This window comes from Desmodus rotundus, chromosome 8 (assembly GCF_022682495.2).
Source record: "Desmodus rotundus isolate HL8 chromosome 8, HLdesRot8A.1, whole genome shotgun sequence".
In the NCBI taxonomy this organism is placed as follows: domain Eukaryota; kingdom Metazoa; phylum Chordata; class Mammalia; order Chiroptera; family Phyllostomidae; genus Desmodus; species Desmodus rotundus.
Genome location: NC_071394.1, coordinates 25,364,433 through 25,387,513, shown reverse-complemented (window position 1 = coordinate 25,387,513; position 23,081 = coordinate 25,364,433). Strand labels below are relative to the sequence as shown.

The 23,081-nt window shown below is 40.1% G+C and overlaps 1 protein-coding gene across 5 annotated transcripts in view; it reads left to right on the top strand.

Annotated features, from left to right (window-relative positions):
• UBR5 (ubiquitin protein ligase E3 component n-recognin 5) overlaps window positions 1–23,081 on the top strand; it is a 118,268-nt gene that overhangs the window by 65,451 nt on the left and 29,736 nt on the right. For 3 of the 5 annotated variants that reach the window (XM_045181538.3, XM_024572144.4, XM_024572142.4), the window contains exons 17-35: window positions 7–150; window positions 250–361; window positions 608–762; window positions 1,017–1,214; window positions 4,739–4,949; window positions 5,861–5,987; window positions 10,027–10,178; window positions 10,609–10,704; window positions 11,067–11,190; window positions 13,492–13,589; window positions 14,358–14,506; window positions 15,019–15,110; window positions 16,292–16,438; window positions 16,554–16,672; window positions 16,753–16,879; window positions 16,971–17,100; window positions 18,167–18,327; window positions 18,450–18,689; window positions 22,666–22,789. In XM_045181538.3, coding sequence (XP_045037473.2) covers window positions 7–150; window positions 250–361; window positions 608–762; window positions 1,017–1,214; window positions 4,739–4,949; window positions 5,861–5,987; window positions 10,027–10,178; window positions 10,609–10,704; window positions 11,067–11,190; window positions 13,492–13,589; window positions 14,358–14,506; window positions 15,019–15,110; window positions 16,292–16,438; window positions 16,554–16,672; window positions 16,753–16,879; window positions 16,971–17,100; window positions 18,167–18,327; window positions 18,450–18,689; window positions 22,666–22,789 — 2,706 coding nt within the window. The remainder of the gene's footprint in view (window positions 1–6; window positions 151–249; window positions 362–607; window positions 763–1,016; window positions 1,215–4,738; window positions 4,950–5,860; window positions 5,988–10,026; window positions 10,179–10,608; window positions 10,705–11,066; window positions 11,191–13,491; window positions 13,590–14,357; window positions 14,507–15,018; window positions 15,111–16,291; window positions 16,439–16,553; window positions 16,673–16,752; window positions 16,880–16,970; window positions 17,101–18,166; window positions 18,328–18,449; window positions 18,690–22,665; window positions 22,790–23,081) is intronic. The other 2 variants (XM_024572143.4, XM_024572146.4) reach the window with 2 other exon arrangements.

Genomic DNA, 23,081 nt, shown 5'->3' with positions numbered 1-23,081 from the left:
TTCTAGGTGCTAAAAGTGGATGGTGCCTATGTTGCTGTCAAATTTCCAGGAACGTCCAGTAATACAAACTGTCAGAGCAGCTCTGGTTCCGATGCGGACCCTTCTTCTCTCCTTCAGGATTGTAGGTTACTCAGAATCGATGAGCTGCAGGTAAGTGTAGAGGGCTCACTTAGAGGCGGGAGGATCTTGGGACTGGCTCCTTGCAGATGCTATGGAATTGGAGAGCAAAATTCCTTTTGTGTCATTTAGGTTGTCAAAACCGGTGGAACACCAAAAGTTCCTGACTGTTTCCAAAGGACTCCTAAAAAGCTTTGCATACCTGAAAAAACAGAAATATTAGCAGTGAATGTAGATTCTAAAGGTAAAGATTCTTTAAGTTTTTCAACTGGCATACTCTGTTTCCTCAACACTCATGCAGTAAATGACAGATTAAAGTGGTTTGAGGCATTTGACAGTTCGTTTCCTGCGTGTAATGTATGTAATGTAATAGAATGAAATGTATCTGTTGGAATTGATTTACAAATGTGGCCAGAGAAGTCAGAATTTGGTAGTATTTATAAGAGAGTACTAAAGACATATAATAATCTGTTTTTATATGTTTCTGAAGGTGTGCATGCTGTCTTGAAGACTGGAAATTGGGTACGGTACTGTATCTTTGATCTTGCTACAGGAAAAGCAGAACAGGAGAATAATTTCCCTACAAGCAGCATTGCTTTCCTTGGGCAGAATGAGAGGAATGTAGCCATTTTCACTGCTGGACAGGTACAGAGGCATTTTTTGCTTTTGAAAAGTGACATGACAACATTGTCATTTTGGGGAAGCAAATGGCTCTAGTTTGCTTATTATTAACTATCGAGGAATTTAGAATTTTCAGCACATTTGAATACTAGGTTTCTTGGTCCTCATTACTAACTAACATATATATAAAACTAAGTAAATAAATATGTAACTATTGTAAAAATCAGAGATACAGTTTTGACTGGAAGCAAATTTTATTATTTCCTCTCTGCTTATAGGAGTCTCCTATTATTCTTCGAGATGGAAATGGTACTATCTACCCAATGGCCAAAGATTGCATGGGAGGAATAAGGGATCCTGATTGGCTTGATCTTCCACCTATTAGTAGCCTTGGAATGGGTGTACATTCTTTAATAAATCTTCCTGCCAATTCAACAATCAAAAAGAAAGCTGCTATTATCATCATGGCCGTAGAGGTAATGTGACTTTTGAAACTATTTGGTATTTGAATTCACAAGACAACTGCTGAGTCCAGTTGATGGATGGATCATTCATTGCCCCTTCCCTGCAGGGGCTAATAGTCTGTTAGGACAAGAGTGATGAGTGACTCCGTGATTACATGTCATCCAAGTGTTGAGGAAGGCACGCACAGTATGGGGACGGACACTGTGACTGTAGGGAAGGCTTCTCTGAGGAGGCAGTGCCCTGCACAGAGCTCTGAATAATCGCATGGGAGACTCCTGGGCACAAGGTGAAGGTTATCTCAGGCGTGGGAGAATGTGTACATTCTTTCGATGGAACCAGAAGGTAGTGCTCACAAAGATTAGTGAGTGGCACTGACAAGTCTGGAGAAAGGCACCAGGTGTCTCAGTGCTAACTTAAGGGTTGTGGGAGTTTCCCTGAAAGCTAGGAGAAGGAATTTAAGCTGGCTTCACACGGAAGACTGGCAGTGGACAGAAAACAGAACTTCAGAGACAGGTAAAAAAGCTAATACAGTTATCCAGGTGAGAAACAAAGCAAGCTTGAACTGTTGGAAATGAGGAAGAGCGGGTGGGTTTGAGAGCCGTGAAGAAAGTGGAAACTATAAAGTTTGAAAGCTTCTGATGTGAGTGGTTGATGTGGAGAGGAAACACAGAAGGGGGAACAGACGGGAAGAGGGAGGAGGATGCGTTTCCTTTTGAATACGCTGCTGTGGAGGTCTCTGTCAGATGCTGAGGTAACACCATGGGAAGTTACTGAGCAATTTGAGCAGAGATTGACCTGAGCTGACTTAGAGAGGATCACGGCTACGTGCTGAGAGTACCAGGGGGATGGGGGAAGTAGGGAGACCCATAGGAGGCTGTTAAAATAATCTGGGTGGGAAGTGATGGTGGCTTTGGCTGGGAGGTACAGTTATGAGTGAGAAGTCATGAGATTCCGGGTGTGCTGCATGTGTTTAAGGCAGAGCCAACAGGATTTGCTTATGGCTAAGTGTAGGGTGTCAAATAGAGGAAGCGGGAGGGCAAAAGGTTTTGGGAAAATGAAACTGCCACTTACGGAGATGAAGACTGTAGGGAAGAAGCAGGTTCGGGGTGGGGGTGTGACGTCAGCAGTTTGGTTTTGGACGTGTTAGATTTAAGACGCCTGTCAGATATCCAGGAGGAGGTGGTGCATAGAGCTCGGTGGGGAAGTCCAAGGACCAGAAGAGAGAGAGGACCAAGCTAGAGAAGTATACTTAGGAGTTGTCAGTATATCTTTGATAGTTAAAGGAATTATGGTGAATGATCTTACCAAGCTTAAGGAGAAGAGAAAAGATCTAAGGACTCAGCCGGGAGAGGAGTCCCAGCATTTAAATGCTAGCAAGACAATGAGGAACCCACATGAGAGACTGAAAACTGGAATGAGTACGGTCTTGGTCTCTGCAGTTCAGGGCAGTTCCCACTGCTTGGAATTGCTCTGAGTCTAAATGTTGTTGCCATTTATTTACTTATACAGGTTGTGTTACCTTTCCTTACACCCAGCTGCCTCCACTCATTTATATTACTTTAAATGCTTCTGTAGGCATTTGCCTCTGTTACCTCTGCACTTCCTCAGCATCTCAAGGGTAAAGATAAAATGTGTCCTCATGCCGTGTGTAGGGGATAAAGTGTGTCATTTATCTTTGTACCTCAGTGACTAGGGTTGGTGCGTAGTAGATTTGCAAGAATCATTTTTAGTGAACTCTCCTTGCCTTTTGCTGTAAGAATAAGTGACAAATACAACATTCAGTGATGCTTGTAACAGTAAGTGTGGTATTGATACTCTCGGTTCTGAGAGCCCATGTCCAGTTTAGCAGGTTGGAGATGGAAGTTCGTTGAAGAGTAGCTGCTTCTAACAAAATTGCTTGAAAATATTCTGTATCACAGCAGTGTGCAGCAGAACATGCTGATTTTCATTACTTTCAAAACTAGTGTGCTTCTTACTCTTTAGACAGACTTTGACATTTTTCCCCAACATGCTCCTTAATGCATACATGTCACTTGACTTTGGCAAGGTTAGTCTTACTGGCCCACCTCGTGCTCTGGAACCGGAGGCTGCAGTTTATGGGGTCACCTGAGAGCGTGGTTCCACATTCAAAATGGGTGTGGGCCCATCTCACTTGTGGGGGCTACTGAACACAGTTTCTGGCTGTATTTTCTTCTGTCCCCCACCCCCATCCTGCACTCTCCTCCTGCCCACGAGGTTGGGGGAGGGGTGGGGAGGGGCCAGTTGTTCAGTTGCACTTTGTCCTCTCCCCGCTTTGTATTCCCACACATTCTTTCCCCACCTGCTCTCTTCTAGTAGTTTCTAGTTCTAGTTAAAATAAACAGTATTACTTATTTTCCAAAACAAATGCTTTATATTCATTCCATTAAATATCCCATAACCATAGTTTTACATTCTGAAGTTCATTTAAACTCTCCGGTATGTTCTTGCTGTGGCTGAGTACATTCTGTTGTCTTACAAACAACGGGAATTTATTTCTCACATTTCTGGAGGATGGAAGCCCAGCATTAAAGCATGGGCAGACTTGGTGTCCGGTGAGGGCCTGCTTTACCCTCATGTGGTGGGAGGAGGGAATTCTGTTTCCTTTAGGTTTTTTTAAGTGCAGTAATCCCACTCATAGGGGGTCCCCCTGGTGACCTAATTACCTCCCAAGGTCCCACTTCCAAACACCATCACATTGGGTTGGAGCATTTCAATTTTCAGCATTTGAATTTTGGGAAGGGGGCGGGGACACAAGTGTTCAGTCTAGAGCAGGCTATTTCTCAGGTGATGAATGCTGCGTTCTGTGCTTTATCAGTACTGTGGTATCTTTGATAACAAAGTACATTCGTTGTTGCCTTTGGGGGGTTGCTTGTGTCATGATTTCTGGGAAGTTGAAGGTTTTGGTTTTTATGTACCACAGTGTGGAACAACCTTTAAGAGGGTGTGAGTAGGCTTCAAGTGAAAGGTATACCTTTTGCTTAATTGGTTAACAGTACTAATTAGGGTTCTAATTTGGTGGTAGTTGTATATATGGGGTGGGGCAAAGTAGGTCTCCAGTTGTTCATATGGAAAAAATGCAATAATTAATACATACTAATAGAAGAATAAACTGTGTTTTGCATCCTCACAACTGTAAACCAGTACTTTTGCCCCACCCTGTGTATAATGTAAACCAGGGGTTGGCAAATACGGCCACAGGCCGGCTCCAGCTACTGCCATTTCGCTGTGCGTCGTCCATCGGTGCTTTCCTGCGATAGCCTGAGTCGAGTTAGTTGCAAAAGCTGAAAATATTTACTGATTCTGTACAGGGAATTTAACCACTGTTTTCCATTCCTGTCAATCGTGTACTCTATTTAAAGGGTACCCTTAAGTTCAGCTCCTTTTGCCAGGCCACCTGAAACTGTCCTTACTTATTTGCAGAGCTGATTATGTTATTCTGTTGGCCACGAGAAATTTTTGACGTGTGTAATGTTACTCAGATTTATTGAAGATATTTTCCCTAATTTGCACCCAGAAACAGACGTTAATGCAGCACATCCTCCGCTGTGACTATGAGGCCTGTCGACAGTATCTTATGAATCTCGAGCAAGCGGTTGTCTTGGAGCAGAACCTGCAGATGCTGCAGACATTCATCAGCCACCGATGTGATGGAAATCGAAATATTTTGCATGCTTGTGTATCAGTGTGCTTTCCAACCAGCAATAAGGAAACTAAAGAAGAGGAGGGTGAGATTGAAAACTACATTGAAGTGTTTAGGAGTTTTAGACAATTTTGAACGTATAACAGAGTTTAAAGGAAAGAAGTTAATGATTATGAAGAATTTATGGTACTTGGTTTCATAAAAGCTAAGTTTTTGCATTCTCAGAAGGTGAAAGTTCCTGTCCTCTTGTTAGGATGAGTGTGTGACATAAGAAAATGAAATTTTTATTGATGTGTTTTGTTGTCTCGAGTTCTATTCTCTGTGATATATACAAATTCCCTGTGTAATGACTAATGACCTTTACTGATTTTATAATTGCAGGTGATTTTTATTGCCATGAGAATTATTTAGCAAGTTATATTAAGGCAATCTTAATCCCAATTTTCAAAATGCAGAGGGAGAAATAACCTAATGAACTCTTAGATGTTTTTGGAAAAGTAAATAAGGGTTTTTGCTTGAAGGTTTTTACTTGCCAAATGAAGGGGGAAACCGAAAACCTAAAGTGCAGTCGTGTAACTCTTAATGTTCCTCTTAGTTTGAATTCTGCCAGTGATACTCTGGTAGCCACAGTTTTGAGTAGTGGTTCGAGTGAGCAGAGTATAAACGAAGGCGGAGGTACTGATACGTGGGCCTTTTTCTTCCTCGGTGCTGAGAGCTGCATTTCATTCTACTTTCGATGAATAACCTAGTTTTGACCTTTGTGGGGTTGAAATGTAAGGCAGAATAAAGAAATAATTCATATGTTAAAGTTCATAGTTCAGTCTGTCTTAGGTGTTTATTGCTCTAGGGAGGGAAATGTAAGCTATTAATCATTTCTAGTGTGTGAATTAGAGCACTAAAATACATAGCAGTTAGTGTTCAATGGCCTGTACATACCTAATCTCTTAGTTACTTTTGAAGTTTAAGTTGATCCTAATTTTTTCTCTTATGTTTCAGAAGCAGAGCGCTCTGAAAGAAATACATTTGCTGAAAGGCTCTCTGCTGTTGAGGCCATTGCAAATGCAATATCAGTTGTTTCAAGTAACGGCCCGGGTAATCGGGCTGGATCGTCAAGTAGCCGAAGGTAATGTGATTTTTACCAGGAAAGCTTAATTGGCAGAAGAAAATCCAAGTGCAGGAAAAAAAAATGTATCTCTTACCTACCATATGCATGAATTGATGGGTCCTTTTGTTTTGTTTTTGTTCCTCCCAGTAGCAGCCTGGGAAAAATACCTACATTGTAGTATCTGTTTAGAATTTAAGTGTAGAACAACAGTAGGGACCTAAGATGCGTCAGAAATTTGTGATAATTTAAACAAGTAGTTCACACTTGATCCTTTGACAGTGGTTCAAATTGATCATGTTTGTTTCCTAGGAAGTTATTTTCTTTAGTTGGAGAACAACTGACAGTAATTGAGAGAACCTCAATCTTTTATCTTCAAATAGCTTATTTAGGTCAATTTCTCAGATGGCTTAATGATCTGGGAGGCATGAAAGGCTGGTGTGTCTTACAGAGGTTTGCTGTCACCGATTTTCAGGCTGTCTGAGTTTTGGGGTGGACAAAGCTAAATAACACGTTAAAAATTACTAGGTATTTATTTGAATAGGTGACAAAGGCAAGGCATTCAGGATGTAGTTGTTCTGAAGAAGCAGCACGCGTACATTAGACCCGACAGCCAGGATGCCTGGATACTTGACAGGTCGTGACGGAAGCACCGCGCACTGCTGCTGTGGTAGTTGGAAAGTGCACCCAGAGTGGAGAGGTTTTTTGCCTGTTTTTTGTTCCATATTCATCTTTCCCTTTAAAAACGATTTCTCTAAAATTGGTACCAGGTTTATAGCTTCCCAGGTTCAAAAACATCCTGAAGTGAGATTTATCAAACACTATCTTTGGGTGACCAAATTATAATTTAAAACAGTACAAAAACATTATGTAGACTATACAAAATGGAAATGATGATCAGCTTATTTGTTTAGGATTATACTAAGCAGACAAAGTATTTGATTAAAAATGGAGAGCAACTTAAATGCTTCGTGAAGAAATTAGTGTCTGAATTATTTCAGGTATTTCATTTCCTCAGGGAGAATACAGGTGCAAATCAAGTTGGACTCTGATATGGTTGGTCCAATGCCAGTGCTGCCGGCATCTTTTTTTCATATAAGGATTATTTTGAAGGCAAAGACTAAAAGGAGCTTCAAGAGTGGGTGACGTGTTGCTCACAGAAATAATTTGCAGAGTAAGCTCCTTTGAGGCATTTGCCGAAGATTTCACTGCAGCGCTCTTACCCAGTTCAAACTCAGGGCTGCCGATTGAACAGATGAAAGCACAGGAGTCTTATTATCCACGCCGGGCAGTAGGAAGTCCACAGACTCTGCTTCACTGAAGTGAAACCCTCCTCTAGCCCACAATGGATTTTCTAGGCGATGCCCCTTGATGAGTATGCAGGCTGGGATTCATGAGCTGTAAGCTCAAAACTGATGCGATTTCAATGTTGACTGGAGTACTGTTAAATGCCTTCAGATGGTGATTTGACTCAGAAGTTTTGTTATGTGACTCAGTAGTTCCTGAGTACAAAGGGCAGATTTAGTGGAAAGCTTGATTGAGGCATCTGATTGCAGGTGTATGTACTCTAGAGATTGTTAATCTGGAAGACACATGACCTTCGCTTTTTTGTCACAGTGGTATGTTTGAACATGACTGGATTCTAAGGCTTCTGTAGCATGGATATAACGTGCTTACAAAGAGGAAATTACATCATCCTTGAATTCTTCCATATTGTCAGAAAATACGATGACTTCCAGGCAAGCCTATACGAAGAAATGTCAAAACTCTGAACCTTAGCAGCCAAGGTGGTATCTCCTCAGTATTGTCCTCAGCCACTGAGGATACAGGTGAATCTTCATGAATTGTGTACAGCATCTTGAAGAATAATTTTCTTTTTTTTGTTTTTTGTTTTTGTTTTTAAAGAATCTATATGAGGAGCTGGGCATTGTACTTAAAAATGTTTCCAAGACCTAATGAAGAAAAGAGGTTCAGGACAACTTTTTTTAATGACAAGGAATGGTCCCCTCACTTAATATTGAATTGACTACACCACTACAACAAAGTTGGGAGTTCGCAAGTTCAAGATGAGACTATGGTCTCCATTTACCTTCACTTACCCTTAATCTACTCTAAGCTAGAGGGTGGAGAATAGCTCACATATATTTTGTTTGGCCTGTGCAGTGTTAAATTTTTTTTCTTTAAAATTTGAATGTCTTTAGATGAGCACGCACACTGCTATATGCCATTATTTCTACTACTTACACCTGACTGCCCTTTCCTCTGCTTATTTTATCACCTGGGACCGGAAGGCGTAGAGTTTGTGAACCTGGTGTAAGCCTTCTTGATGAGCCCAAAACACACATTTATTTTCAGGTTATTTGCAGTGGCTCCCAATTATAGCTGACTTTTTTTCTTTCTGTGTGTGGTTGAGTAAGACCCATTAGGACGCTAAGTGTCTGTGTTGAGCCTAATTGAAATTGCATAGGAGCATCACAGTGTGGGCAGTCACCCGGTGTGTGCTGTTACTGGTAAGGAGCCTGCCTTCTCTGTGGGTGATGTCTTCGGACAGAAATGTGACTTCAACTGAAGTAATCACTGTGACCTGCTCCCCTCCACATTTTAAAGCTCTTAAACTCAGATTTCTAAATTGGGAGAGAGAAGACATTGATAATGTAAAAATTAACTATAGGTGTTTTTAAATAGTGAATACTATAATAACTAAGATACTATTTGAGACTAAAATTTAAATAGTGAATACTATAATAACTAAGATACTATTTGAGACTAAAATTTAAATAGTGAATACTATAATAACTAAGATACTATTTGAGACTAAAATTTACAGCAGAGTCTTCCAAAGAGTGTTTCCATTTTCAGAGGTACATCATTATGCAAAAGCCTTATAAAATAGACATGTTCCTTGAAGGTAGCCTCAAAATGAAATTTTCGTAAATGCTTTAAGTAGAAATTTCCTTACAAAATTGAAAATGTATTGCTATGGAAAGACACACTCTCAGATTAAATAATCATAATTAGAGATTCAAAATTAATAAAAATCTAAGTTTTTTATTTGTAGACATAATAATGCTCACCTGGTAAGGGGTTAGGTTTTTTACATCAGAAATGTCATATTTGGGGATTAAACTTGCAAGGAAGAATGAAATCCTTTATGTGTTGCCTGGCCCTTAAAATTGAACTTTTACTCTTTATTCATTTAGAAGCTCTAAAATTGTGTCTGAGTTGAAGAGATTAGTCTTATGGTGCTCTCTTTTAATTGCTGTTAATTCTTAATGTGTTAATTTTGTAGCTTTTGTAAGCTGTTCTTTAGAGGTATAGATTTTTGTGTAGGTAGTTACCAGTTCCCCTAACGAGGTCTGTGTTTATGAATATTTCTTTTTCTTTTAGTGATGTGCACACCTGTGCAGTATTTTTTTTTAATAGCAGGAGAAAAAAAATTACGCCCAGATACTATCTAACAACACATTTTACAAGCTCCATTTTCCTTCATTAATTTACTTGGGATGCAAGATGTACTGTTAAAAAAAACTTTTTGTATAAAAAAACAAATCTAAATTGGTCTTTGTTTTGAAACTACTTACTCTGTGGATATTAGCTCAGTTGCTTTTGAGATCCTAGAAAAGGGATTCAGTGGGCTAAACCAGCTCTGCTAGTTCTGTGCTAATCAGTCTGTTCGCTGATGTCTATTACTAAACTTAATTCTTACTGATTATAAAGAGGACAGAGAAATTTTTTGTTTTACTATTCAGCTGTCATTTGTCTTAATTGTATGAAAGATTATTTTCTAAACTTCACCACAACTTTTGTTCCCTGTGCTTAAGTTTGTGTGGGAGCTTAATACAGTGGCTTTAATGCTGAACTGGGTACTAGGAGCCCTCAGTTTCATTTTTATTCCTCGCTGACTTACTCTGTGCTTCCAGAATTGGCATTTGTACTTCACTGCCCTTGCCTGGAGTATTTGCTTGTAGAACAAACTTTAATCTCAGATGAGAAGTTCTGTGCACCTTTTCATTACATTTGGTCATGGTAGTGAGTTTTGATTTTGTCCACCTTCTTCTAGTTTGAGACTGCGGGAAATGATGAGACGGTCGTTGAGAGCAGCTGGTTTGGGTAGACACGAAGCTGGAGCCTCGTCCAGTGACCATCAGGATCCAGTCTCACCCCCGATAGCGCCCCCTAGCTGGGTTCCGGACCCTCCCGCGATGGATCCTGGTAAGGTGTTATTTTATTTAGTTTTTACCCAAAAGACAAGGTTATGAAAGAAAAGAAATTGAGCATTTAATGGAATATTGAGAAATCTGAAGTATTTTAAAGTAGCTTAATGTGTATTACAATGAATTTAGTTATAGAGATTTGGTTTAAGGGGTTTGTAATTTAAAAATTAAAATTCTAGAAACTTGTCAGGTATCTTCTATTGAAATATTTCTATACTGGTAAGGAGCTACCTAGTAATACGTCGAGATAAGTCAATAAATTACCCAGGAGATTCCTTCTCTTATAGTTAGGGAAAGAGGTGCACACTTAAACCTCTGTCCGATTTGTTGTTCGGCTTGCGCAGAACAGCCTTAAGGCCAGTTAAAAGAACGTGTTAGGGCTGTGTCGCCTGTAATGATATACATCCTGCTGTTCTGTTTACTGAAAGATGGTGACATTGATTTTATCCTGGCCCCTGCTGTGGGATCTCTTACCACAGCAGCCACTGGCACCGGTCAAGGACCAAGCACCTCCACCATTCCAGGTGAGAATCTCTCCTATTTTGTTTGCTTGTCATTTGGAAAATGAAAGAACTCCCTTTGGAAATAAGTTTTACAGATCCACACTTTATATCAAGGGGATGTCCCTTGACTTGAAAAGCATCTGCTTCTCTGAATTATCTTCCATATGTCAGTGAAATTTTGGTGTACATGGACATACATTTCATCAGTTGAGATTTGTAAAATGTGTTAAAATTCCCCTTCATGAAGTTACTAATTTATTACTAATACTAGGATATTTTTCTGTTGGTTTATTTAGTAGATACAGTATGTTATTTCAGAATATTCGTTTACTCTGTCTTGTTTACTTTTACTCTTGTTATCAAATGGCTCTGCTTAATTACAGGTCCTTCCACAGAGCCATCTGTAGTAGAATCCAAGGATCGAAAGGCCAATGCTCATTTCATATTAAAATTGTTATGTGACAGTGTTGTTCTGCAGCCCTATCTGCGGGAACTCCTCTCTGCCAAGTAAGAAGCTTAATATACTTCTGATAAGATGAGTTAGCTTAGCTCCTGTTACGTTGATCTTGTTGCAGTGTATGACGACAGTTCTTATGTGAATTTAAACTAATTTATCAGAATCCAGCATCGTATTTCCTGTGTTACTATGCTCTCTTCAGTGAACAATGCCTTCTCCATAATATATAGTGTACACTAAATTAATATAAAATGGTTTTAGTTTGGTTTGATCTGAGTGTGTATATGTTAAAAAGATCACAGTGTTTTATTACTCTCAAATGTGAGTCCACAAACTAGTTCTATCACTGTCACATCACTGTCACCTGGAGAACTTTAAAAATTACACAGATTCTCCCCCAAGCTCTACACCAGAAGCCTGACTCTGTAGGTCTGGGATGGGGCCTGGAACCTGTATTTTAACACTGCACGGGTGGTTCTTGATGGTTTCTTTGGAGATCTTTTTGGCTTGCAGACTGCATTGTGAGATTATGCAGTTTTTGAAGAAGTATTCTGTGGTAAATGCTCACTAACCATTAGTAGATTATATCTCTGCTTTCAGCATGATTGTTTTTCTTTCTTTACAGATCCTTAACAATAAACATTTTAATAATAGCCATTATCTGCACCAAACTCTACTTGCGTTAACTCTTTTAATTCTACCAATAACCGTCTGGAATAGGTGACATTATCCCCGATTTACATTTGAAAATACAGGCTTAGAGGTTAATTAACTTGCCCAGGGGTACACAACTAGTGAGTGCACAGCTGGAATCCCACCCTGGTCTGTCTCTTGCTTGTAGAACTGAGACGTTAATTTGGGGTAGGAGGGACCCACATGTATTTTGGAGTAAATATAAGGGAGAAGTGTGTTTATTCTGTAGTAGGCAGCTTTACGAAGATGACGTTTGAGTAGAACCATGAGGAATGGGTAGGGAGAAGAGTGAGCAACAACATAGAAGTGGAGAAGTATAAATAGAAATGGTAATTCATCTAATTGAAAATGGATGGTCAGAGGAGAACAGGAGCCAGTGAATCCGAAAAGTTAGATTAAAGCCACCACGGTGGCCTCTGTTCTTTGGGTTTGAATCTCCTGAATGGCGCTTTGTTTAGACTACAGTAGTATCGAAGTGGGGTTCTAAGGGTAACAGTGTGACAGCGGTAGGAAAAATGGATTAAACCAGGCAAGAATAGAGACCAGAGTTGAGGCTATGTTCTGTAAGCCTACTTACAATAAACTGAACTAGTGAGTTGTTGAAATGGAAAAGATTAGATGCAAAGTAAAAAATTGATTTAGAAGATTTCATAAGATCCCAAGTTTTTTGTCTTAGTTGCAAGGGACAGTGATATTGGTGGCTGGCATAGAGAAGTCAGGTAGAGAGCAGATTTGGGGAGAAGGACGACGTTAGTGGTTCGGTGTGTTGAATGTGAGGGAGCCCTGGGAAATCCCAAGTAGGTATATCAAGAAAGCAAGTGTAGGCGTTGGAACCGTACTACCCTCGTAGAGGTGGTAGTTGCCATGGTGGATGAGAGAGGGAGGCACACATGGTTGGGGTTGGAATCTTGGAAATGCCAGGAGGGATTAGAAATTCAATAGAGTATTGAAGGTGTGTATTTAAGAGAAAGTGCATAATAATACTAGGTGACATGTACTGAGTACATTTTATTTCACAGGCATTGTGCTAAAAGCTTTTTGATTTAAATGATTTAATCCTCATCAAAATCGTATGAGGAGAGCCTATTTCTGTCCCCATGTTTTTAAAAAGTATTAGCTTGGCTCCAGAGCCCTAGCTGGTCTATAGTGTCACTAAAGACTAAGAAGGGAAAATGTGATTTAGGGAGGTAAGGAGTCAACAGAGGTGGCTTCTTTTCTTAAATGAGATACAACAAGACCATAAAATACCACCAGTGGTTTTCTTTGAGTGATGAGACATTATTTAACAAAATGTAACTAGCCCTGGCCGGTGTGGCTCAGTGGATTGAGCGCCAGCCTGCGAACCAAAAGATCACAGGTTCAATTCCCAATCAGGGCACATGCCTGGGTTGCGGGCCAGGTCTCCAGAAGGGGGCGTGTGAGAGGCAACCACACATTGATGTTTCCCTCCTTCTCTCCCTTCTCCTCCTCCCTCTTTCAAACCCAAAGAACAGAGGCCATCGTGGTGGCTTTAATCTAACTTTGTTTAGAAATAAACAAATAAAATCTTTTTTTAAAAAAGTAGTTTTTGTTTCATCATGAACATGTATTTCTTTTACAGTCAGTAAGGAAAAGTAACTGATAATTAATATTTCTATGTACAATTTTTATCATTTTAGGGATGCCAGAGGGATGACCCCATTCATGTCAGCTGTAAGTGGCCGAGCTTACCCTGCTGCAATCACCATCTTAGAAACAGCCCAGAAAATTGCCAAAGGTAATGGATTTCAAGCCCCAAATAAGTTGCTTGTTTTTTAATTTGAGTAGATTCTATTCTGTACATGTACCACCATAATTATTCAAAGTTAGAAACTATCAAGGTAATTATTTTGTGTATATGTTTGTGTACAATTTCAACTGTATTATATCTTCTAACTTTTCATCAAAAAGCAGCTGCTATAAATTTCAGAAAGTTTCTATAATGTACAGTGTAATAACCTATTTTTTGAAAATAAAGATGGATTATTGATAAAAGCTGCCAGTAGTTAAAATTAAATGGTGGTAGTAATAACATTTTATAGAAATTATAGGCCAGGTATCTTGTTGTTCTTTGTTGTGATTTGGAGTTCGTGCTTAATGGAAAGAATTTAGGAATATTGATTCCTGTCATCCATTCTTTAAAAGATTAAAGCAGTTATCCTCTTTAAAACCCTGGTTATAAATAGTTGATGTGGTTGTCTTTACGTTGCTAAATAGAGCCAGGCCTTGAATAACTGTTCAGTTAGGACTGAACAGTTCAGAGTCAAGGACTAGGCAGCTGATGCGTGGTGCATTTGTATTGTCCTCTTACGTAGTCACGATGTAATTATATTTTGCTTTACTTTGCACCAGAATTGGCTAGATTTACTTGCATGATGACTTTGTACATCAACTTTTTAAATTAATATACGGTAGTTTCTGATTTATACTCTGTACATGTTAGAGCGTTTCCATTTGAGGAAAGTAGTAGATGGCTGTGATTAAGTCCTTTCTTTAATATTTTTAGCTGAAGTATCCTCCAGTGAGAAAGAGGAAGATGTATTTATGGGAATGGTGTGCCCATCAGGTACCAACCCTGATGATTCTCCTTTATACGTCTTGTGTTGTAACGATACCTGCAGTTTTACATGGACTGGAGCAGAGCACATTAACCAGGTTAGTGGTTTCACATTTCCCCATGTTCATGCTATTGTCAGGTTTTCTTTTTTCCCCTGTGACTGTCACTAAAGTTATAGTTGATAGCTTGGGATTGCAAGTCTAGTATTTCATGTTACTCTGAGTTACAAAATTCTCCAAAGAAAATTAATTTTTATTGAATTCCTAAATAAATGAGGCAGAGTTGTTGAGTCTTAACTTAATTATGGCATATGAAAATTAGAAATCTAGATTGGGAAGTATAGTCCAATACACAGCTCTTGACAAGAATTTTATAACTATAATCCTTTTTTCTGGATGATGTAAATTATTTTTGCCCTACTGGGAATACTCGATTTGCCTTTGTCTAACGTTGTTAAAGGTGTGTTCGCTGCGCCTTTCTAGGACTTTCTCTCCAGAGCACATTAATTTTGCTCTGCTATTGTTGTGATTGAATTGCTGTAGAAAATACCAGAAATAATTATGATGAGGAGGCATCCATGCCACTTTTTAAGTATACTCTTTTAATTTAGGACATTTTTGAGTGTCGAACTTGTGGCTTGCTGGAGTCACTCTGTTGTTGCACGGAATGCGCGAGGGTTTGTCATAAAGGCCACGACTGCAAGTGAGTACAGTCTCGTTTACTCTGCTGTTACAGATGTTATAAACCGCTTGGATTCATACCTCCGTGTGAAAAGAATTTATACCAAGTCATGTTTTGTTTCATGTTTTACAAAGCAGAGGTTTTACCAACTTGCCCTCTTGAAGCCGGTTTATGTGTTGAACCTTGGTTCTTGATTTAAAGTGTCCTTGAAATAAATGTTCTTTAAATAAAAGTAGGCTAATATGCACAGGAATATGTGCTCATGCGTTGTGACTAGGGTCAGATTAACCTTCTGAGATATAGCTACAGGACGATTTTGTCTGCGTGCTCCAGCCAAAGCCCTAGGGCCCCCGCAGCAGGGTTTAAGTAGCAGGAAATCACATTAAGAGAATCATAGTGAATGTTTGGCCTGTGCTTCATTTACGTCATAAACTAAATGTAACACCCTTTCAGTTCAGCAGTATATTTACCATGGCTAGTTTGTTCTCACAGGTTTAAGAAGCAGTGAAATACCCTGGCTCTAACATTTGCCGTGTGCCTCAGGGTCTCGTAGGGACATCAGCTGTAACTGCTGCAGATGCCTAGATGATTGTAGTTCAGGGAATTGGTTTGTAAAAACCATCTATTCTGGTTTAAAATAAATAATTATGTAGGACAGGTGGAAAATTATTATAGGTACTGTATTGATACTTATGATTTTCATTAAAAGAATTTTGGCTGTTTGTCTTCTTATTTTAAACATGTGGAAGTGATCATCTTTATTCATTGCTTATGAAGAACACTCACTGTGAGAAGCTGTGACATGGTGGACAGGATCATCCCTGTCCTCACAGAGCTGATAGACCTGTCAGAGGACCCAAGCAAGGAACACCTGCCCATAAGGGCTTGGGGGTTCATTAGATGCACATAGGAAGGTCACTTAAACTGAATTGGAGCTGTGGGGAAATGGGAAGACATTCCAGAGGAAGTGACTATACCCACGTCAATTATAACATACCCCTTCTCAGGAGAGTTTAGTGTTGCTTTGTAGACTTCATACCACTAAGTAATCCTTCTTGTTATGTATATTTTAAAAGTTGCACTTTATATTTAAAAATTAACAACGGTTTCGTTTGGTTTCAATGAGTTATGCCTCTGTAATTTCAATATAGACCTTTGTCTTTTTAAAAAAGTTTTTGTACTTGTGTGTGAATTCTTTTTAGACTCAAGCGGACATCACCGACGGCCTATTGTGATTGCTGGGAGAAATGTAAATGTAAAACTCTAATTGCTGGACAGAAGTCTGCTCGTCTTGATCTGCTTTATCGCCTGCTCACTGCTACTAATCTGGTCACCCTGCCAAACAGCAGGCAAGTGGGCTTTGTAGGACATAAATTAGGTTGAAAAAGCACAGCACATCTAAGTAGTCTCTCCCCACCCCGCCCCAGCACACACTTACCCTCACAACAGTGTTCTGTTTTGCAGGGGAGAGCACCTCTTGCTCTTCTTGGTGCAGACGGTCGCAAGGCAGACGGTGGAGCACTGCCAGTACAGACCTCCTCGAATCAGGGAGGATCGTAACCGAAAAACAGCCAATCCTGAAGGTGCGTAGATTTTACAATTATGACACATGTGAAAAGCAGGTTTTATTTTTGTCTTACCCACGATTTCTTTTTCTCTTTAGATTCAGATATGCCCGATCATGATTTAGAGCCCCCACGGTTTGCCCAGCTTGCACTGGAGCGTGTTCTGCAGGACTGGAATGCATTGAAATCCATGATTATGTTTGGGTCACAGGAGAATAAAGACCCGTATGTATTCATTCATTTTTTTTAAGATTCCTGTATTTCCCGTATTAGTGTGGGCGATCACAGCGCAGTCTGTCTTCCCTTCCCCATCCAGCCTGAGTGCCAGCAGTAGGATAGGCCATCTTTTGCCAGAAGAGCAAGTATACCTCAACCAGCAAAGTGGCACAATTCGGCTGGACTGTTTCACTCACTGCCTTATAGTCAAGTGTACAGCAGACATCTTGGTAAGTCCTTTGAACGGTTATTTACAAGCACATGAAAAGGACATTTTCCTACAATTCAACTAGTTAAAACTAAGAAGTACTCATAGCTCTAATTAAGCAGTACATTAAGAGAAATGGAATTTTGGGGGTGATTTCAATGTCTCAGTTAACAGCAGAAGCTCCTTTCATTCTAAAGAAATTCCTAAAATGTGTAAAAAACACAACAGTGTAAACATGTTGAGAGAATTGTTGAAAATTATTGATAACTCAGCACAAACTCTTTTACATACTCCTTTTTTGCTGTGGGATTAGAAAAGGATATAAAGCACAAAACGCAGAGCTGGTGAGGTTACGGTAAAAGGAACACTCGCATTGTAAGGTGGCGTGGCTTTGGTCCTCTTTTGAAAAACAGCTTAACAATGTCAGGAGCCATAAAAGTGTCACTACCCTCAGAACTTGTCCTAAGGAAATAATGTGATATGAGAGAGAGAAAATCATGTGACAGAAATTAAAAAATGGAAACATTTTATGGATCCAATAATGGTGGGTTGATGAATCAAATTACAGTTAATCCACTTACTGAAATGTAGCAATTTAAAAATAAGGGTTATTTTAAGTAACATAAAAAAAAAAAAAACAAAATAACTTGAAATTGGGTATTCTCTGTAATTAATACCTATATGATAGACCATGCATAGAAATGAGACTAAAAAGTAATAATGGTTAAGTGAGTGGGATGGGATTATGAATTTATCAATGTAAATACTTGAGTCTACCTTGCTGCTTCAGTAAGCACCCTGTAATAAGTGAAACATATTCTTCCTCGGACTTGACATATTTGTATTGTCCTTCTGAGTATTAGTTGCTACACATAGGACTGTGAGACTGAAAAGAAGAAATCAGACATTTGAGACTTCCTGGTCAAGCACTGTTGTAGGCATGTGGCACAAGTTAATCACCGACTTTGTAAAAGTTTTGGTTAAATTTATTTTGAGACTGAAAAGTTGTTAGAACGTTTCATTTCATGAATGTCGAAACATCTGTTAAGGTGTATCAGCATTAATAGAGTGATTATAATTTTTTAAAGCTTCTAGACACTCTACTAGGTACCCTAGTGAAAGAACTCCAGAACAAGTACACGCCGGGGCGTCGGGAAGAGGCCATTGCCGTGACCATGAGGTTTTTGCGTTCAGTGGCTCGAGTTTTTGTCATTCTTAGTGTGGAAATGGCTTCGTCCAAAAAGAAAAAGTAAGGCGTTCTTTTTGATTTTGACTTTCATAGTGTTCTGCGTAAATTTTTTTGTGAAAAAGTTAACACTGTATATTTGAAAGGATTCATAAAAGATTCCAATATTGTCCTTTTTGCTTTAGCAACTTCATTCCGCAGCCAATTGGGAAATGCAAGCGAGTGTTCCAGGCACTGCTGCCTTACGCTGTGGAGGAGCTGTGCAACGTAGCGGAGTCGCTGATCGTCCCTGTCAGGATGGGGATCGCGCGCCCCACCGCGCCTTTCACTCTGGCTAGTACCAGCATCGACGCCATGCAGGGCAGCGAGGAGTTGTTTTCAGTGGAGCCCCTGCCTCCACGACCGTCATCCGACCAGTCTAGCAGGTGAGTTTCTACCTGGTAATAGATGCTGATTAATCCTTGCTCTGGAAATGGCATGTTTGGCTTGCCAAAACCTTTCCATAATCATTCCGCTGATGCACATGGTCATTTGCATATCAAATAATAACAAATAGTAAACAAATAGTAAAGGTTTTACTTTGGAACATGTGAAGGCACTTTAAAAATTATGCATGTGTCTCCATGTTTAGCAGACATACAGTTGTGGGTTTTGTTTTTGGTTTGGAAAGGCAATGGTTTTATTATGCCAATAAAGTAATCCGATAAGAAAGGTTACTTAAGACTTTTGTAGATGGCGTTACTTTCTGTTCTTTCTAACCTTTAAATAATAGCTGCTGGAAGGCCAAGTTGAAGAATGAAAAGATAGAACTTTCTCTGTGTCCTAAGTCTTGGGCTAGTGGGGCAAATTACATATAATCTAAATAACAGTCAGAATGATAGAGTTTTAAAACGTTCTCTACAACAGCCATATTAACTAGGATAGGGCTAAAACAACTCAGTAATAAAATATTTCTAGTTAACAAAGTTAATTTCATTCATCTTTTTTTTTTATCCTCACCCGAGGACATGCTTATTGATTTTAGAGGGGTGGGGAATGGAGGGGGAGAGAGAGAGAGAAACATCGATGAGAGAGAGAGAAGCATTGGTTGGATACCTCTTGTACACACCCCGACTGGGGAGCAAGCCTGCAACCCAGTTATGTGTTCAACTGGAATCGAACCCACCACCTTTCTTTCAGTCTACTAGACGACCTTCCAACCAACTGAGCCACATCAGCCAGGGCCACCTTTTCCATTTATTTGATAGTTTCTGTCACTAGACTGTAAGCTCATTGAGTTAGAATATTTGGAAATGTTCTAGTGTATTTTGTTTAGCACAGTGCTTCTCAGACTTTAATATACATGCAAATCACTTGGGGTTTTATTTAAATGTAGAGGTAAATGCAGAATCATCTGGAGGTCTAGGGGGAGCCGAGATTTTTTATTTCTTAGGAACCGTTGGATAATTCCAAAGCTGCCAGTTTAGGGGCCACACTTTGGAGTTGCAAGGCTCTAGAGATATCTTTTTTAATAATTAAAAAACTTTTTTTCCATCACCATTTATCCCACTTCCACCAAAACCCTCCTCCACCTCCCCACCCCCGCAGTTGCCACACTGTTGTCCATGTCCATGTGTTCTTTCTCTCTCAGGCTCTAGATAGAGCTCTTTAGAAAACACTTGTTTATTTTACTTGGTTTTCTTAAGTCTGGTTTTCTTACTGTATGTATGTGTTACAATGTTTTCATAAAGCTCTTTAAGACCTAAGGACCCTTCTTCCTCTTCTGAACATCCCTGCTTTAGTTAGTATCCGGACAGTTGCCAAGTCTTAGTCCCTGAGTTTCGTCTGGGTTGAGGTTGAGCATCTGCTCTCACTGGTCGTATTACTCCATATGCCAGTGTATGTGCCCCCGTTCTTCCTTCCTTGTCGGGTCTCGTAGGGTACCCTGGACTCTGAATCCAGGTTCGTCTGTCAAAGCTCTCCTGTAGGAGCCTGGTGCACTGATGTACTTCTAGGGTTTGCTGAAAACTGTTAGAAATCAGGCTATACATTCTCAGACTTGCCAGATATACCCTATTGTCCAAACGTTCTGGTAGTGGAATCCTCTTGGACTCCTGATGCTCCTGATTCTTACACCCTGCGAGGAGCCCCCAGTTACTTATGTGATACTACCTTGTTAATTCTTTGTGTCCTTCCCTTGGTTTTATTTCAGTACATAAATTTTTTAAACAGATTTTGGGATCATCTCATCTCAAGAGTGTCCATGAGCCTGTTCCTGTTAAGTTTTTTTTTTTTTAATCCTCAGTGGAGGAAATTGTTTTTATTGCTTTTGAGAGGGGAAGAGGAGGAGGTGGTAAGAGAGAAAGAAATGTCAGTGTGAGAGAGGAGCATTGACTGATTTGCCTTCTCATACACACCCCAACCAGGGATGGAACCCGCAGCCTGGGGGTGCGCCCTGACCGGGAATCAAACCCACAAGCTTCAGTTGTCTGGACAGCACTCCAGCCAATTGAGCCACACTGGCCAGGGCCTACTGAGTTTTAACATTTTATCACCTTGCGCTGCTTCTTAGTTTCTTTATTAAAGTACTGTGCACTCTTAAAGCTCTTCTCTTTACTCCATTTCTCCTTGGTGTGCTCTTGGTCCAGTCTGTCGTGTCTTTCCAGAAGGAGACCTCATTTCATGATCACCAGATGGCAGTGCTGATGGTTCAGACTGCTGATGTAGTACAGAAGTCCATGATTATAATACAGTACAGTTAGTCCTTTATGGAGGGTGTGTTTGACCGATGTTCCAGGCATGTTTTAAGTAAAACATAAACACTCGACCAGTTTCTGGGATTTCTCGTGTGTTGAATGATAGATGGTATTTATCACTGCATGGAGTATAAATTCTTAAGTTTAGTTGTTTCCTCCCATCTTTTAAAACTCTTGTGTGCTCATTAAATAACCTGTGTCTATCTCTAGACCTCATATAATTGTTCCTGAAATGTTGGCATGAACTAGGAACTTTGCTGAGTATTATAGGTGTTTACCTGTCTCAGTCTTCCTAATAATTGACAGATAACCATGACCAATCTAATTTTAAAATTGAGGAGACTGAGGCTCAGGTAGGTTAGGTAACAAGGCCCCACAGCTGTTGAAGTTTAGAGATACTTAGAAATCTAGACAGGTATTTTCCTTTCCCCCGTTATATTAGGCAGAGAATTAGATGGCAGAGTAGAGAGAGACATTTCTGCCTGGTGTGCACTGAGAGTATTGAGTCACCGGATTAACCAGCAGCGAAGCCCCTCCACCGTAGGAGCCCCCCCCCTCCCCCCTCCCCCCGTAGCGTAGATGGTAGCCCCGGGCTCGCATGAGCGCAGGCTTGTAGTTAGAAGTTCTCCAAAGAAGCCTTTTTCCTGTCTCTTCACCCAGCCATGGCTGATAGAGGTTAGGTCTCTTGAAATCTGGTACCCTATGGTGATTTATGTTTGGCATCCTGTATTTGAAGGGGACAGGAGAGAGGATTTGTGTGATGTACCCTCCTGTTTTGCTTAGACCCCCGGCTGTCTTCTGTGAAATCCATGGCTCCTTTAAACCCCTCCAGCCCAAGACACATGTTGATATGTGAAGGCAGAGTGTCTCAGTTGATGACTCTTCATGTGTAACTGGTTTGATCTTGTTTTTCACAGCAGCTGAGGTAAGGGAAGAGCAGTGTAAACATTTAAAGGTCCTTTAACCTCTTTTAGGCTGTGTTTTAAAATCTGTGAATAAAGGATAATCGTTAGGTCACAGGGTAATGTAGCAACCCCCTGCATGTTAAGCTGCACTCTGGTTCTCTCTCTCTTTTTTTATAATGGAGGCATCTGTCCTTTCTTGGCTGTTCCTCAGTCTGAATTTCAGAGCAGTGACACTCTTCTGCACCCCACCTTTCATTGTAATTCTGTTTTAACATTATACTTTCGAACTGATGTCTTTTCTCCTGTTCACACCCAAGCAAGTCAAAGGTCAATGAGCTGGTACAAGGTAGGTAATGTCAGGCCTCTTAAGGAGTGATTGTGTATAGTAAGCACACTTCATTAATGATTGCTGCTCTCGGAGCCCCGGAGGTTGAGGGTTGCCGGTGTTGAAAGCAGTGGGAAAGGGAAAAACCTCCCTTTAGAATATTGTAGTGAAAGGACTTGTGAAAAGTATATGCACTAACAGATTTGAAATGACTGACTAAAAGGAAAAACAGTTCTGAGATTTATAAGTTAAATATTTATGATAAAATAATTTCTTTGGGGTTTATATTTTCTGAGACACTAGATTAATTATTAGTGGTTTCCAAGAATTTTTCAGTTGGATTTAAAAAGCGTCCTAGCAAGTGAATGCCATTGAATGACGCTGGATGTCAGAGGGGCGGCAGCCACGTGTGCTCCTGACGCCCCTTTCCTTGCAGCTCCAGCCAGTCTCAGTCGTCCTACATCATCCGGAACCCGCAGCAGAGGCGCATCAGCCAGTCCCAGCCTGTTCGGGGCCGAGACGAAGAGCAGGATGACATTGTTTCCGCAGACGTGGAAGAGGTAGTTTGAACGGTTTTAACGGTGGTAGATGAGAGGCTTTTATTTGGGAGGGAAGGAGGGGAAAGTAGTCACGAAGTTTTAGTAATAGTAGCTTGCTATATTATTAAATGCGTTTGCTATCAGATTTTTGCTGTATGTTCTCATTTGTGGTTATATATCTTTAGAAAGTTATTAATAGTGCTTAATTTACTGGGTAATAGGAAATTGGAAACAAACTTGTATGTACTTAAGGGTTAATAGAAAAAATACTTAATCTTAAAAACAGTTTTAGTAGTTTTAGTAGTTTTAGGCA